At 41.7% G+C, this 17,462-nt stretch overlaps 1 protein-coding gene across 10 annotated transcripts in view; it reads right to left on the bottom strand.

Annotated features, from left to right (window-relative positions):
* The window catches only part of KIAA1671 (KIAA1671 ortholog), a 73,366-nt gene that overhangs the window by 37,187 nt on the left and 18,717 nt on the right, over positions 1-17,462 (bottom strand). For 3 of the 10 annotated variants that reach the window (XM_040577268.1, XM_040577275.1, XM_040577273.1), the window contains exons 3-6: positions 15,434-17,069; positions 13,945-14,038; positions 8,898-12,092; positions 8,137-8,262 (exon numbers count right to left, since the gene is read on the bottom strand). In XM_040577268.1, the coding sequence (XP_040433202.1) occupies positions 8,137-8,262; positions 8,898-12,092; positions 13,945-14,038; positions 15,434-17,016 (4,998 nt within the window). In that variant the 5' untranslated portion in view covers positions 17,017-17,069. Of the gene's footprint in view, positions 1-294; positions 699-4,029; positions 5,127-7,897; positions 8,040-8,136; positions 8,263-8,897; positions 12,093-13,944; positions 14,039-15,433; positions 17,070-17,462 lie in introns of those variants that run through there. The other 7 variants (XM_040577269.1, XM_040577272.1, XM_040577271.1 and 4 more) reach the window with 5 other exon arrangements.

The raw sequence follows: 17,462 nt of genomic DNA, 5'->3' as shown, positions 1-17,462 counted from the left end.
AACTGGAAAAGTTAAACCAAACAACCACTTAACTAACTGAAAAGAACAGTGGATAAATGTACAATAAACTTATCTGAGATAGCCCCATCCCACTCCACAAAAAAAAAAAAGTGGAAGAACGAACACTGGTCTCCTGCAGGCTTTTGGGAACAAAAGAAAACTTCATTTTGTTAAAAGTGGAGCCAAGAGCAATCTGACACCGTACCTATTGTCTTTTCATGTTTTGAGCATCTTCAGGCACTCGCCTGCCCTACGTGATTTTCCTGTCACCCTCAGCAGATGCTAATGACGTACCCGTTTTAGGAGGTAACCATGTCCTACGTGGGCTGGGGGCATCCAGAAGAGGCAACATCCAATCCAGCTCTCCCTGAGGACCACGGTGCTCCCTCTGGTAGCTGCTCTCATCTGCTGACGTTACCCATCTCACCTGGCTCAACCGGCACCCACGTGGCTCGCCGCTGAGCCCCAGGATTTGGGTTTCCGATCACCTCAGGCACCGCGGCCGTGCAGCTGCAGGCCCAGGAGCCCTCCGAAGGGCCCAGCCAGGCCCCTCACTGACCGTCCGACCGGCCAGGATGTTCTGTGGGTGGCTCAGCAGAAGCAAAGTCACAGCTGGCTCCTGCCCAGGGCACTAAAATCGTATCTAACATGGCTCGCATCCCGACAGTGACCCTGCTCCCCCTGCAAGCACGGCAGCGTCTGTTCGCTGTCAGCCAGGGCTCCGATTCTTCTCCTTCGCCATCCACTCTGGAGCAGATCCAGAGCTTTATCTCTTTTCAGATCTGTCCCCACCGAAAGAAGGCTGGCCTCTGCATGCCGAGCTGGCTTATATTACCCAGTGCTACTTGTAACTGATAAATTGTTTATCGGTGTGCTCCTACAGTAGCCTCAGATACATTAAAAAGAGATTACATCATGAAATTGCAACAGCCCACAAAAAACAAAAAAAAAAAAACTGGGGCAGAGCAAGAATTGCTCATAACTTTGAGATGGTTACAGACAGGAACAGAAGCCACCGGGAGCACTCACTAGTGGCTGGGCCCACAAGCAACCCAAAAACGCCGGTTCCTGGACCAAGCGCATTACGAAGGCACAGGAAGCCTCGCCGCTGTGGCTGCATACCTGATGCACTGGCAGACCTGACCGATGCGAGCAGCTGAGCAGGCCGCTGAGCGGCTCTTAAAGGATTTCTTATGCAAGCCAGACCTAAAGATGTCCTGTATCAGCTGCAGCAAAGCTCCTTGCCAGCTGTAAAAGGGATGGTGGATACCCAATGTACCCTGGAAGACACTCAAATATAATAGCACCGGTCACTGAATGCCTGGCACTCGAATGCCTAATTACAATAATCAACCAATTAAAGATGATGAACAGATCAGAGCTAGGAGGAACGTACACAACAGACCAGGGAAGGAAATGATGATGTGGTGAATACCGAGAGCTATGACTCAGTCTCTGAACCTCAGCTGCTGATCTAGAGACCACCACAGCATTTGGTGAGTAAGAGTCCTGCTCTTCCCCCTCTCCAAGAGGCATCAGCTCATTTGACCAAAACCAGACTCTTATATCATCAGCCAGGAACTTCTGGGTTCTTGAACCACCATACTAAGGATTCATAAAAGCCTTATGAAGCCATCTGCAAGGCTCCCTCAACACTTCGCTTTCATTTATGTATTTTTAGCTAGCTGGTACAGTTGCAGCAATAGTTCTCAGAAACTTTTGCAGGTCCATCTGTTGTCACCAAAGATCCAACGCTCACTCTTCCCCAGGAACCTGCTTTTCAGCAATCCCTGTTTGAACGTTACGGATCACAGGTGAAGACACCAACCAACAGCTGCAGTATTTCACCGTCCTGCAGCATGCCTCATTAACACTGCAATGATCCAGGTTTGATAAGCTTACTTTTCTCCTGATTATTACAAGTCTAATTGAAAAGCAAGCTCAAGATTGAATTACTGTACAGAGAGCTACCGAACAAAGCCTTTTGCCCTGGACACAAAGACTACTTTTCAGAAATGCAGAGCTCTCACTCCACACCCTGAGCACAGCACACAGACTTCGTGGTCAGTGATCATTTCCTACTTACTCGGCTGACCACAAACACCCTTGTGCTCAAAAAACACTACGAAGATGTTCTTTCGAAAACTTTCCTACACATCACAACAATATCCTATTTAAAGGTAAGAAGAGGCAACAGCAAGTAGTTAGCTGACGTACTGAGTGGGTCTAACAATTCCACCACTGCGTAGGAGTGAAACAAATACACAGCTGAGGAGATGGAATTATCAATAACTTGAAACATTAACTACAGAAATGGATCTTCATTACAATATTTTTAATTAAGTTACAGCTTCTTCAGGCATATCTAACTAATGAATAAAGTATTTTAGCTCCCTAAAACAGATTAAATAACACAAAGCTTGACAACTAACCCCAACATCTCCAGTTACTCCTGATTATACATAGAGAGAACTGATAAATAGCTCCTTAGCAGCCTCCAGCTGTGACATCAACACAAAAAAGTGACTGCAGTGCTTTTCCCTAAAAAATGTGTTGGTTTTTTTTTGTATTTTGGTTTTTGTTTGTGTTTTGTTTTTTTAATATTTTATGAATGTCATAATTGTCCTCCAGTAGGTTCTTGCACAATAGCAGGAGAGCATACACCAACTAAAATGCCTAGGGAATACCTGAGGGCCTCTAAGAGAGCGTGTATCCACACACAGAAAACATAATGAACCTGTCCTGTTACACACTAGTAGCACACAAAAACAAGATGCTTCCTGGTGATCTCCTGGACTGATTTAAAAGGTTTTTATTCCCTGACCGCATGGAAAATTACCAGACATGGGATGGCAAAAGCATTCAGAGACCTTTCAGACTCCTCACACTGGCAAACCACGAAGAACGTCCACTGGCTGACAGCACTAACGAAGCAAGGTGTATCAGACTAAGACACACATATAAAAGTAAGCTTCCATCCTAAAAATCTAGTTAATCAAATTAAAAAAAAAAGTAATCAGGAAGTGTCCAAAGAGTTCCATGTTTTACAATACTACAGTCTCCATTGGAAATAGATATCAAGTGCCCAGTTCAAGCACTAATCTCTCTCCCAGCCACAAAGAACTTAGCGCAGGCAACCTCGCTACCGATCAAAGCGCATACATGGCAAGGTTTGCAGAATTAAATGCTAAGAGAGAGGAACTGACTCTCTGCTACAGTTTCACAATGAGCCAGCAAACAGCTAGCATTAAAAGGTGTGTCGGTGTGTGTTACATGCTCAATTTACAGCCGAAAAGTTTACTAGATCAATGCAGACAATACCACAAACAAATGAATACTGATATTTGGTTAGTACAGAAGAAATTAAAACATATTACATTGGACCTAACTACTTTAATTTTTTAAGTCTTTATGAATAGAAATTTCTCTTACAAACGTGAATCTATTTGACAAACAGAAGTCGCCGTGCGGCAGTAACCCTGCACAGCTGGCAGGCTAGCGGTGAAAGCAGCATACTAAAAAGAGCTTTTCGTTGACAAGAAGCCTAAGAGTTGTTTGAAGAGGAAGTGCACACTGAGAAAGGGAAACCTACCAAAAGAGTCGGATTAAAAATAAGTGAGGAATTGTAAAGATACACCATTCTAAAGGCATTAGCACTAGCTGTTTTACTTAAATAGCAGGCAGCAGGGGAAGGAAAGCCTTTGCAAGCAGCCATCTCCAGAGCCCAAGGATCGCTTCTAAACAAATGGGGAAGGATGTCTCAAACGGACAGTCTGCAAACTACAACTCCCATGCTTAGACATAAACAAGAATGAAATTCCGATTATGAAGAGTGTTTTCTGAAGCACATTTAAGCAGTCTGCAGTCCCCTCGTTTACACAAGCATTAGACAAAATAGCCTCTCACACCAAATAAATGTTAAAATCAGAAAGATCAGGAAGAAAGTGCACGGCAACGCCATTTCTACATATGAACTACCTCAGGATTTTTGAAAGCAGTTAAAAACGTCCAACTCGTAAGCGCACTTACCCACAAATATTGCAAGAACTTCAACAACCGCGGGCAGTAGTAATACTCCATTCTTCCAGAGCACAAAGTTAGCACAAGACCATCCTCATTAGACTCCGGCTCCCCCCTCTCGCCTCCTCCAGCAGAAGTTAAAAGCACACCGGGGCAATTACAGGCAGCGCGGGCAGCGAGCGATGTTTATCAGCATCCACATCCCCGCCGAGCTCTGCGCCTTTAACAGATGCTGTGGCTACTTACGAGCAGGAGCTGAGCTCTGGCAGCATGTGACTTAACCTCTTGTTATTTAGCATCTCGCCGCGCGGAGTTTGCCCGTCTCGTTAATCCGTAACGTGTTAGGCTAGAATTAATAATAGCACTTGGGGCTGCGTGCTGAAAAGCCCTTCATCTGGAAGGAAAAAGAAGCTTCTAAAACCACTCTGTTTTTTGCAGGCTGGGGTTACGAAACGCTATTAACGCCACCGCCGTGGTCTAGATTGCGAGCTGACCTTATTTGTTCTGTAATGTACAAGAAAAAAAAAAAACAGACATGAAAGAAAAGCTCCTGCTTTTAATATAAAAATGCCTTTGGTAAAGAGGAAGCAATAGACACAACAAGTGTCTTTTTATATACGGCTGGAATACTCCCAAGAAGCGAATGCTACCAAAAAAGGCAAAATCCCGGCCAAAGGAGGCTGACAACCAGCACCGGCCTCCGCGGGCACCGCTCGCAACAGGAGGCTGAGCCACCGGGCGCTGCCGGGGCTTCGCGAGGGGCACAACCGTGAACGGCAGCACTTCCCGCTGCCTCTCCCTTTTTGAGCTCTGCCCTTTTTAAGGAGAAAAAGAAGGGCAAGCAACAGAAGGTGGCCCAGGAGGACCCCGGTGACCCCCAGGGTGACACGGCCAAGCTGCGTCCCACAGCCCTGTGTCCTCCTGCTGGAATCGCTGGTTCGGGGCGTTATGGGGAGCGCTCCCACCAACCTAATCACACCTATGAGATCTCCTGCAGCCAACAAGATCGTCTGATTTTTTTTTTTCCTCGGCTGATTCAGTTTTTAGGATAGCAAAACAACTTGAACATGATGGTGTGTTTTTTTTAGTACATCTGTTTCCATCCAGGAAAGAATGGAGATGTAATATCAGAGGCTTTATCTGACTGGAAGATGAGAATGCTCGCGTTTCACTGGGCAGGGGAGACCTGCTGTGGCCACACTGGGACAAGCCAAGCTATGAATTCATCTGTGTATGTTTAGAAAATATTTATCTTCTCTCCCCTGCAGTTCATTTCCAAAACAGTTTTAAGAGTTAGCTCATGGTTTCCTTAAACCAATCCTTTCCCACCCACACATCAGTCTCAAATAGTGTGTTTTTATATCACGCCATTATGGATACCAGATTGTCTCAAAGAAAAAACAAAGTTAAACATGAAAAAAAAAAAAAACAAACCACCACACAAGATACCTAAGCAGAGGCTTCCAAAGAAGCCAAGCTTTTGGCTATTCTGTTTCCAGATGAAGGCGCAGTCCCCTCGGCCCCACCAAGGGTGAGCACGTCCTTCGATCCGGGGGCGAGCCACATCGCACATTCCGCAGTTTTTAGTTCATGAGACTCCTATCAGTCTTGATGACCTCATCAGGAACTGAGGTTGGTGACCAAACACCAGAATTAGAGACCTGTGTCAGCTGAGACGGAACAAGTTGTGAAAGACAATACTTGAAAACCTCTTCTGCAATTCTCGTGGCTTACCACAACATGTCTCAGCTGCAGGGCCTCGGAAGGAGCACAGAGCACCTACGACAGCCTACGAACAGCACTTTTATTTCACAGGCAGTCGCGCACCAGGTCTCAAGGAAAGGCACCCTGCCACAGGCCGGGGTGGGCAGCCCTGCAGACGCTCTGGCATCCGGCAGGCCCACAGCCCGTTCTGTGAGCTCCAGTCCCAGCTGTGAAGAGCAAACAGCTGGAGGAAGACAGCTTCATGTCTACGCTGAGACACAGGCAGGGCCAAAGCACAAGGTATAAACTGAGTGTTTGACTTCATGAAGCAGTAAATATTTTTAAACAGGCAGGGAAAAGTTTTGCTCTCTTAAATATTCCTGTCTTCAGAGATGCAAAAAGAAAGCCATTTATTCACATTAACTCTATTCTCTTCCTAAATTGCCTGTTAAGTGAATGTTTTATACCTGAACCGATTTCCTTCCTCACTGGAATTAGCATGTATCAAAGGGCAGAAAGAGGAGAAAAATCTTACGTTGGAATACATTTACGGAAGACTTCAGTAACACACGACATGTCCCGTAGCACAGCTGTTTGTCACCACTACACAGTAAAAAGCAGGTAACTTTGCAACTAAACAGGCAGGCTAGAAATTATTCAAACAAAACAAGGCCAGTTTTGCTTGCTTCTAATCATATTTGAAAGGCATGCTAAGCAAAACACAGATTGCATTCAAATTGAGAGGAAATGTGTCACTGGTTTCTCATTCTCCGGGAGGTATGTCCGGACACCCCATGTTCCCTGAAACCCGACCTCAGTGTGGCTTTGGCGGAGTCCCCGTCCCTGGGGTATTTGTGAATGTGGCACTAAGGGACACGGCTCGGTGATGGGACTCGGGATTGGACTGGATGATGTTGAAGGTCTTTTCCAACCTAGATGATTCTCTGACTCTATTCCTCCACCAGAGGGAGGCATTGCGACGCACAGACAGCAACCACCGCCGTATTTTCTCGGGATGAACACAAAGGTGTTATTAACCTCAGTGCCAGAAGAAACAGCTCTGCTCTACAGTCTCCCTGCAATACCCACGTTGGGCTACGGAACACACGGACGTGTGGCAAGGTTTCCACCTCGCAAACACAAGTTAGAATCACCTCCCTCCCACCTGCTCGCCCGCAGTCCATACGCAGAGGACCTTGCTCTTTTTGCTAGCACTGCACTGAAGAACAGATAGACCACGCCTGGGCTTTGCAAAGCAATATAGGGGAGGAACTTGCTCGGGGCCTGCTGGATTCCAGAGGATGCCAGACACTCGAGCGTGAGTAATCACAAAAAGAGACTCTCTGAAGGGAGCAATACATCCTGTCACCACGCGAGTGTGCTAGCAGACTAAGAGGACGGATTAGATTTGACCTTGGGACAGGTAAGAGCAGTGACCTCTTTCAGTCATCTTCTCCATAAAAGTAGAATTTTGAAAAGATGCAGGATGGCCAGATTTTCAAAAACTACAAATGTGTATTTAGAATCACAGAGGAGTGCACTTTGAGGCAACTGCAGTATTCTGGCATATCAAAACCGTTTCTATGCACAAGGTGAAGAAAAAAAAAAGGCACAGCACTTGCAGTGAATTAAAACAAGTCCTTCCAGTAAGGAAGGATTTCTTTGGCAGCAGCACTGTCTCAGAATGACAGAATTCTGTGATGATGACATGCTATAAAAATCCTTTATTTTCCACAGAAAATACTGATGTTTCATTTCTTGTGCAACTTTTTGAAAGGTTCAGATCTCTGCTCTGTATTACAGAACATCAGGACATAGGATGTCAGCTGTCTCCTAATGTAAAATGCACCCATGGGCTAACATCAGGAAGTCCTGCTGCAACTTAGGATAATATTGCCTAACAACTGAAGACAGAATTTACCCCAAAGGATGCATATTAGAGACAAATCAAATTACTGAAAAAAGCCAGCTGTGATTCTTCACATAATTAGTTGTCTATTGCCTACAGAGAGAAAATTAAACCCATCATTTTTCCAGATTATGACATGGTTCTATTTGCAGTTTTCCAGAAAAGATCACAATAACCAATTTTCATTATCTAAGCAGAGAAAAAGCATTAGTGATCTAGTCCCACGCCTTAGGAGTTCAAGGTGAAAAGTCTTTGTTTAGAAAGAAACATCAACAAGCTGCACAGTTTATGCTTATGTTTGAAGATATGGCATAGACCAGCGTGGTGGAAGCGTTCTCTACTAGAGAAACTTCACAGGAACCACATCTGCTCCTCCTGCTAGGAAGGCACTTACTTTTTTTCACAGCTATTTGCAAAAAGGAAAACAGTTCTGAACGGAGTAAGCCAAGCTGCACCTTCCTTATGTCTCCCCTATCCCAAGAACCTCCTCCAAAACAACATACCATTACGTTCTCCGTCCTTCTGTCTTTATGAAAAAAGCTATGACTTCTTCTCTGAGTAGAAACCAGTGAAACCTCTGTTCTGTCTGCTTTTTCTGAACTCTGCTTGGTCCACTCTTTCCTAGAAGCCTGTTAAAATAAAGTTATAGACATTGTTAATAAAACATGCACACACATACGTACATATGTAAAATGCCCTTTTGAATGAAAACAGAGAAAGTTCAAAACAAAATGCAAAATGGAAAAACATCATAGCCATGAATACCCAACAGGCTCTGCATTACATGAATTAGCCTGTCACTGTTAGGGGCAACCACTTGCATTTCACCAACATCAATACCAGCAAGTTTCAAATGAGGGCAATTCAAAGAAAAAAGCTTCCTTCAGAAAAGCAAAACGAACACAAAAACTCCAAAAAGATCGACACTGACAACTTATAAACTCAAGCTAGTTCTTTTCAAATAAAGCTGCAGTTTGCAATTTAACATCCTAGTGTTCAAAGCATTAATAAAACATGTATACATTTTAAAGCTTTTTCAAGCTCTCCATAGAAATATCCATAAGTATTTGTGCATTTGAAACAAAACCTAGTACAAAACAGATTCCACAAGAAAACAGACCCCAAAAGAAAATTAGATCTACTGAGAAGTTCATATCTGCTCACTTGCAACAAAGTCACACCTAGCACTCAGATGCTGTATAGAGACATAATTAAATCTTTTCCTTGCTTTCATTTTTAGTTACAGGAAACACTTTGGCAATACCTTTTTATCCTCATGGAAGAAAGATTCTGACTGCGGTGACAGCTTGTTTTTCCACCCATTATCCACACTTTCCAAGGGGAAGCTTTGCCTGGAGCGGTATTGATCCTTTCTTCCCCTTACTTCTTGCGCGAGCGGTAGATTGTCTTTTCCTTGGTGGCTCTTTTCTGAATAGGATCGTCTCAAATCTGGGGGTGCACTTCCTAAACCAGACGTATAGTTCTTCCAATCTTTTGTTTTGCTTTTCACCTTGGAAGAGTCATTGTCACACATCACCTTATTTGCATCATCTTTGTCCTTTATTATAGAGATTCTTGCTACGTTTTTGCTCCAATCACCTTCTGGAGACACCTCTGAGAGCTGTTCTTTTGTGACCAACCTCTTCTGTAAAAGCCCATCGTCAGCCTTTATGGACAGTTTGGAAGGAAAATTAACTTCCAACTTTTGGTCTACAACTGCACTTACAGGCTGCACCTTGTCAATCACAAATTTTGAACTTTGGTTCCTGGAAGCTAAGTTCACATCTTGATCTTCATCAATGATGAATGTTTTCTTTGCTGTGAACTCCGCAGGAGAATTCAGAAACTTATCTGAAAACACGCTGCTTGTATTTCCCCAGTAAGGGGGGCTGAACTTTCTGTCTTTGGACTTCTGTTTATCAAACTCAGGGCCACTGGAATCCAATTTTTCTTTGTTCTTTCCATTTGCAATTAATTTCTCTGGCCTGTGGAACTCTTCTGCACAGTCACCTTGCTTGTTACTAACAGCATACTGATCCTTCCACTCTTTCCAGTGATAGGAAGTTGTCTTATCTGAGACATTTCTTTTGTTCTTTGCTTTGTTCCTACTGAATGAACTGTGCTCTTCAGAGAACTTGTCTTGAAGATTACCGGCCCTCTTACTTACTGATTCTTCTTTATATTCTGCCATAAGAGCATCAATATCAAGAATTTGGGATCTGTAGCCATCCTCAGCCTTCCTTCCAGATAAACCATAATTATTTTCACTGCTCTTCTGCGTGTCTAGTTCACCGTCTTTGTGTAACTGTGCAAAATGCAGAGGGGATCTGAGTTCATGGTAAGAGGAGACTTTTCTTCTGCTACTTTTGAGATCAGTTTGAGCTGTATTTCCCAGTTCCCGTTTTAAAAGCAAAGCATCAACATCTATGATTTTCTCCTTAGAGTGATCCAGGCCTCTTTCATAATACTTTTGGTTATCCTTCCCAGATACATCTAAGTTACCAAACGCACTGTTTTTGGAAGAAGCATCATCTTTGTCTTCCTCTTTGATCCAATCCTTTTTGACATATACTTCTCGTGACTCTTCCCTACAATTTGTACCTGTTGTATTTTTATCTGTTTGCTGTAATAAAGGTTTGGATCTTCCAGAAAAAGCAGGATCCAGATTAATTGCTCCTCCATCACTCGAGCTAGAAATTTTACTAGTTACACTTGCACTAGGAGTACCCACAAAGCTTTTCTCTTTTCTGATACCAGGAATCTGGTAAGTTACTGCAAAATAAGTTGCCTTTGGTTCAGAGCTAGAACTCTGTTTTTTCAAGTACTCATCAGAACTGCCAACAACAGTTTGGTTTGCCTCATTTCCTTCCATCTGTTCTTTGCTACTTTTCTTTTTAACTGAACCTTCTTCCAAGTGCAATGGATCTGTCCGACTCAGCCTGTTTATATTTTCAGGTGTGAGCCAGCCAACTTCTTCTGCCTTGGTAGAATCATAAGGCAAGGTCTTCCTTCTCCATCTTTCAGAGATCTTCAAGTCAGAAACACTACTTCTGGTTCTCCTGACTTTTTCTTCTGGATCCACTACTTTTATTACTTTGTTCTTTTCTCTGTTTTCAGGAGCTGTAATATCTAAGCTAAAGTCTTGTTCTTTGCGGTTTGAGTCCAGACTTCTCCTTAAAGCAAAGGCTCTAGATTCCTCTTTCACATCGGGATTGTGGCTACTGGAAGACCTACATAATTGTCCACTTAAAAGCACTGAAGAAGATTGGACCCCATACTTCTTTACATTGGTTGAAATAACTTCATGACCAAAGCTGGTTCCAAATTCATAGTCTGTTCCTCCTCGTCTAAAACTCCTTTGCTCAGAGGAGCGTTTGATCATATCAGACCTCCCTGTTTCATCCATGGAGGAGACTTCACTCTTTTCATTTTTAATTTCAGAATGTAGCTTGCTTATTTTTTCATTTGTTCCCAAGCACTTACTTTTGTTTATAGAACAAGGTATTTTCTCAGCTATTAATATTGGATCAGTTTCAGTTTTATCAGAGTCTTTTCTCTGTTCAGATAAAGTGCATTCACTGGAGAAATAATCGTTATGTTCTCTAAAAGCAGACCTGCTCGGAAAAGCTTTTACATCTTTAGAATCTGAAATAACGTCACCTTCTTTCAAGTAGTCACTTGTTCTGTTTACCCTAGCTGACTGATCAGCGTGTAAAACATCCCCATCGTTTCTCTGCTCTTTCACAGATGATTTTCTAGTTCTAAGTGTCATGGCCTTTTTTTCAGGAGCCATCGTAATGGTTTCACTAAGAGCTCTCTCACCACACATCTGAAAGACTTCATATCTCGGCTCAATCCTTTGGAAAATAAAAGACTCCTCTGCATTTTTTGGAGTGGATTTTTCACTTTTCTCAACTGAAGGTTTTTCTAATAAAATTCCAGGAGTCATTTTCTTGCCATCACTTGAACAAGCTGGTTTCCCACTTTTTTCTAGGTCAGCTATATGCTTCGATGAATCAGATTGACTGTAATGATCCTTCTTTACACTAGTGGTCTCCTCCACTTCTCCCATCCACGACCTCCTGTTATGCCACACCACATCATGCTTTGCTTCAAGTTCATTATTCATTTTCAGTGGAGGACCAGTTCCAGGACGATCATCAGCAACATTGTGCCTCTGAACATTATGGTCAAACATGGTGGCTCGGACAGTTTTAATGTAGGTCTTTTCCATAACTGTGGTTGGTTTTAATTTTTTTTCAAAGTTGCTTGTGAACGAGATAGAATTTTCGTTTTGCTGAGAAAAATGCTGGCTATCTCCAAGGAAGCTTCCCTTTGTCTCTGCCTGATCAGTTTTGTTTGTTATTTTTAAAATCTGCCGGGGTTTCCATGGGTTCCCAGTAGCATGTGCCTCAGTGAAATCTGTGCTATGAGCAAGCGTGATCTCCTTACTCTGGAACAAGAAAAACCCAACAGTTAAGATTGTTACACATCTTTTAAATAAAGTAAGTAACACCTACTCTGTGCAACACAGCCTGCACAAGTTAACAACACCCCTGTTTTCTAAACACAAAATTCATGGAGATACAGGTGATCCAAGCAGCAGTGTGCAGCTCCAGTCTGTATTTAGATTACAATCACCTCAATGCTTTACTTTCACTTTTAAATCAAGAAAAGAAAGAACATATGAAGCGTCGATACATGAGACATGCATGATTCCGAGTTCCTGAGCTCAGATTTCTCAAGACATTTTAATCTGCAGTAAATGCATACCCACACCACACTCCAGAGAAGACAACACATGCAAAACTAGTACAAGACTTTAAAAGGTTCATAACGCCAGCTACCACAGAATCAGTTATGTTGCAGGCCCTACAGAAATTCAGACCTGGAAGCAAAGCACAGAACAGCACCACAGGACACAGGCACCTTGAGAGGAAGTCTGAATTCCTGGGAGACAAATGTACTTTTACTACATTTTGTTGAAACTGTTTTTTCAGATATAGGTGTTCACTAAATAGTGGCATGGTCACCAACTGCAAGGATATGAAGAGCTGAGTAACTACAGCTGGAGCTGCTTAGGTGTGATGAGTGCTAAGGCAGGAAAGAGTTAAAGGGGAAGTGGGAATTGACTTTTATTGCCAATTCTTTACTATTATCTACTTTCCAGAAATATAACTAGCATCCTGAAATCTGTTTCTCTTAATAACATTCACTGAAGAAACAGCACATAAACAATAAAGAATCAAAAACCACTGCCTGATCCTACAAGGGTTCACTCCTTTTTCAAATTAAAATTTATAAAATATGGAATTGACTTAAGAGTCTCTTAAAAAAAGCACATCCCGCAACTGAAGAATGACAGAAAATTTAACACTAAAGAAATTTATAAATAATGATTTATTCTAAATCTGATATGTATTCTTCTAGGCAGAGCAAGGGAATGTTTTAGTCCTACTTTAATAACCTGATTCTGAAAACAGTACTTCCACCATTAATGGAAGATTTTCTTTTTAAAATAAATGTATCCTCTTTAAAATAAAAATTAACCTACAGAGACTTTCTGATCAAGCTGCTAGTTTCTTTATCACTCCTGTCTTAAACCTAGGTAGAAGAAAATACACAGCCATGGGAACTCACAAGAAATATCCACAAAACAACATTAAATCTCTGATACTACGAAGTGTTAGCAGAGAAATTGTTTTGAAACACCGAAGTGTTACTTAGAAACAGGAACAGCCTCACAGCTTTTACAGCAAATGGAACTTTCTGTACAGTACTTTATTGTCAAAACTTCTAAGTTAAATGTTACTTAGGAGATTGACATGAAACATACAGCATGTAATAAGGAACTGTGACTTGGATGTGGAAATTCACTCAGCTAATGCTACGCTTAGAGAAAATAATCACTGCACAGAACCACAACAGCCATAGTCTATTCACTACAGGTTTTCATATGTTATAAGTCCCATTGAAATAGCATACAAAATATTTTTCACTCTATACCATTGCATGCATTTCTATTGGGTCTGGCTGGGATGGAGTTAACCTTCCCTGCAGCACACACACTTAACTTTTTAAAAACTCAACACAGACAAAGTACTCCCATACTTTAGCAACCTGTCTCCTCAAGTGCCTAAAGATAGAATTACACAGATAAACCTATTAGGATTATGCCATTCTTAATACTCTCTACGCCCACTTTAAAGTCATCAATTGGTAAAGACAGAATGGGACAGAAGGTGAAGTGCCCTCTGCATTCGAAAGGCAAGCCTAACCGGAGGCTACATTGGCTGATGCCATTTTCTTACTTTTTGATGTTCTTGAGTTTCATTCACAGAGCCATTTCTAATATCAGCAGGCTTCTCAGTCTTCGCTTCACTGCTTGATGTCGGACTTGAAAACCTAAGAGAAAAGACTTTTAGTTCCAGTTAAAATGCATTCCTCCTACCAAATGAGATGATGTATCATCTGTCTGCTGTCAATAAAAATCATCCAATAAATGATATTTCTTAAAGGAGAAACATTGCTATTTCGTGTTATAACGGTATTCAGTGGTTTTACTATAACTAGAGCAAAGGATTGTTGCTTCTGAAAAAATTGTTAGTAATGTAGCTTACTGTATACTGCAAGAATTGAGATGCATGACGAGGCAAAATAGTGGAAAAGTTAATAACATTCTCATGCCTCAGTTATATTCCTCTTACTTCCATCCCAATGCAAAAGGACTAGGGTTTGCTGAAAAATTACTCTACTCCACTGTTCAAAAATCAGGTCCTGTTAGCCAAACATCTGTCGTGTTCATTACACAGAGCACACCCTGTCACCCTACCCAAAGCAGCAACCCTCCTTCCTTTCCCCTTTCTCATCGCATACAAAACATGAGCTATCCAGACTAGCACCAGGCGCTGCAGCGTGGCCTCAAATTGTGCTTTATGAACTTCGCAGTACCATCCATAGGTCTTATTCATGTCAAAAAACACATTCTCCTGATTTTGAATAATCAGGTACCTAACTTTGCACTGAAAGAGCACGTTTTTATCTTGGCCAAAGTATCTTTCTACAGGGAAAGATTTTTTTGTTGGTTTGGGTATGTCAAAGTTAGCAGATCTCATATTACACTAACAACAGTGCTCTAAAAAACTGCAAATCTGCAGAAATACGGGTTGCAGGATTGACATACATCAGAGGAAGCAGAGAGCTTTCTACGTTACTGGCAGAGCAAGTCTTGAAACCCAAGATGTTTCCCTATTCCATTGCCACAGTTAGGCAGAATGCACATCATAGATCTCTAGGCCTTAAATGATACTGAAATAAGGTTTCAGTCTGGCCAAAAACGTAATATTCTATACCACTCTCAAAGACACAGTAAGCATTTCTGCCTCTCCCGTGTCAAATGAAATAACATTCAGAATTATTTTGAAGAAAAACTACTGTGATGACAACAGGATGGACATCAACACAGCATAGTTAAAACAGGGAATCTCAGTCACTGCTTCCTCACAAACGTATAAGCTTACGGCCTACAAAGCACACCTCAAGATTTCAAAATGCATGCAGTTTTAATAGATGTACTGTTACAGTAACATGCAAAGGTTACAACACTGACGGCATGTTTTGTCAGTGTATATTTCATTACATTCTCTTTTGGTAGGGCGGATGCAAAGGGGATTGATAATAACATTATAAAGAATAATTATATCGAGTGGAACCAAAATGTGCAGACATTTTACTGTACTGATAGAGCAAGTTTTACGGAGCACGATGAAGATGATTAAATACAACTTTTCTGAAACTTACATCTTTGTCAAGTCTGCAGAAAGTGGTCGGGATTGAAGTGATCTGCGTAGACTCCCTGGCTTAGCATCGGTATTTTCTGTTGTCAGTTCTTTGATTCTCTGCTGGATGTTCATACATCTGTTTTCCCTCTCAGCAGCTGATGGGAGAGGCTCTGTATCTATTGAGCTATTGGGATTTTCTGAAGTAAACAAACTGATGTGTTTTTTAACACTGCCTCTTATGATACTGTGCTCTTTTTCTGAGGAAGCTGCAGGGCTTTCACTGCCTAGAAAGACACTTGTCTCCTTTTGATCGAATTTTTTCCCATCCCTGTTAGCTCTGCTTTCACTAGTTGTTTCAAAGACTTTTTCGGAACCATGCAAGTTAGTGACTATTCCTGGTTTTGTCTCAATTTGCTCACTTTTAGATTTATGTTTTGTTTCCCATATGTATTTTCCATTATTTAGGATGCCAGTGTCCTGACTACTGCACTTCAAATTTATCTTTGAAGAACTGCCTTTATTAAATTCCATTTCTTCAGGTTTTGGCCCCATTTCAGACAGATCATGACAGCCCTCGTCAGTAAAAGAAGTTATCAACACATTCTCCTTGCTCTCATGGGATGAACAAGTCTTCTTGCAAGAAGAAAGATCTTTAAACTCAAATTTAGCTGTCAGGTCCATGGACAAAGGCCTGGGTTTTCTGACCCATGATTTCTCTGTAGGAGACTTTTCCTCAGGAGCTTCCACAGGACGATGCTTTTGATCTTTTAACGATTCCAGAAAAACAGCAGATACTGGTCTATGTTTTGGCCTTTGCTGCAAATCAGTAGAGAAATCAACTTTATTGTTTTTCTCCCCTGGATGATCTTCATAAGCATCTTTCTTTTCACCAGTTTTGAGGGAGTTCCAAGAGACCAGTCTAATACCAGAAGAAACCGATGTCTGCCTAGGAAGAGACCCTTCAGGATTCCTGGACGTCTCAGGTGACTGAAATGGCTTCTCCAGATTGGCATTGCTCTGAAGCTCCTTTGTTTGCATAGTACTAAATACTCCGTGGTCATCAGCAGCCGTTTTTCCTTGGGCCAGGCTCACCTTTGATTGCTCAGCTCCTGCTGCCTCAAAAAGAATGACAGTATTTGCACTGGGACCAGTGTAGAACGTCATGTTTGTGACGACTTCACCCCCAGCCTTACTTTCATTTTCAATTACTTTTTGATCCACTAATGGAGGAACATTTCCACCTAATACCTTGACAGATGTTGTCTCCTCATTGGGCTTTCTAATAAGACTACTTGATCTGAAAGCTGTAACAGGTGGTTTTACATTAGCAAAAGTATCTGAAGATGTATCTTTAGAAAAAGGCTTTGGGAAAAGTCTTGGCCTAGATCCTAGCGAGGGCATTGTTGCCGATCTTGAAGTACTCCCAAATTTGTTCTTCTCTTCAAGTGTTAGTGATGCTGAAGACTCCTTTGTCTTGCTAGTTACATCTGAAAGCACACTTACATACACACGCTGTGATTTATCTTCATTTCTGATCTCTTTTAAGTCAGGTACTGTCGTCAAAGACGCCAAAGTGGAATTTATTTCTACTCTTGTTGCCATAGTTGTAATTACACATTCAACAAAATTGAAAAAATCCAGCACAGAAGAAAAATCTACACAGAAAGAAAATGAAAGCATTGATGTAATGTCAGCATGAATAACAAATAAACTCATTCTAATTTTAATTCAGAAGGTGGCTAAATTCAAATTAAGATGCATCTCAGATTTGCTCTTTACAGAGCATGTGTATCACATAATGAAAAGCTTACTTCTCCTCTGAAAAAAAACACACAACAAAACGCACCATTACTCAGTGATTAGGCCTAACAACCAAATAATATGACAAAACCTGCAAAAGCATCTGCACAGCACTGGGTTCCCATTAGTCAAACAGACTTCAATTGCTGAGTTACTTTAAAAAAATAAATGTATTTATTTTTGAAGCAGACTTCCCGGTGTTGATAAATAAACCTCAACTCATAATATAAATAGCTGCCGAGATGCAC

This window comes from Cygnus olor, chromosome 17 (genome assembly GCF_009769625.2).
Source record: "Cygnus olor isolate bCygOlo1 chromosome 17, bCygOlo1.pri.v2, whole genome shotgun sequence".
Classification (NCBI taxonomy): domain Eukaryota; kingdom Metazoa; phylum Chordata; class Aves; order Anseriformes; family Anatidae; genus Cygnus; species Cygnus olor.
The sequence above is the reverse complement of the archived record's forward strand: the minus strand, read 5'-3'. Positions and strand labels throughout refer to the sequence as shown.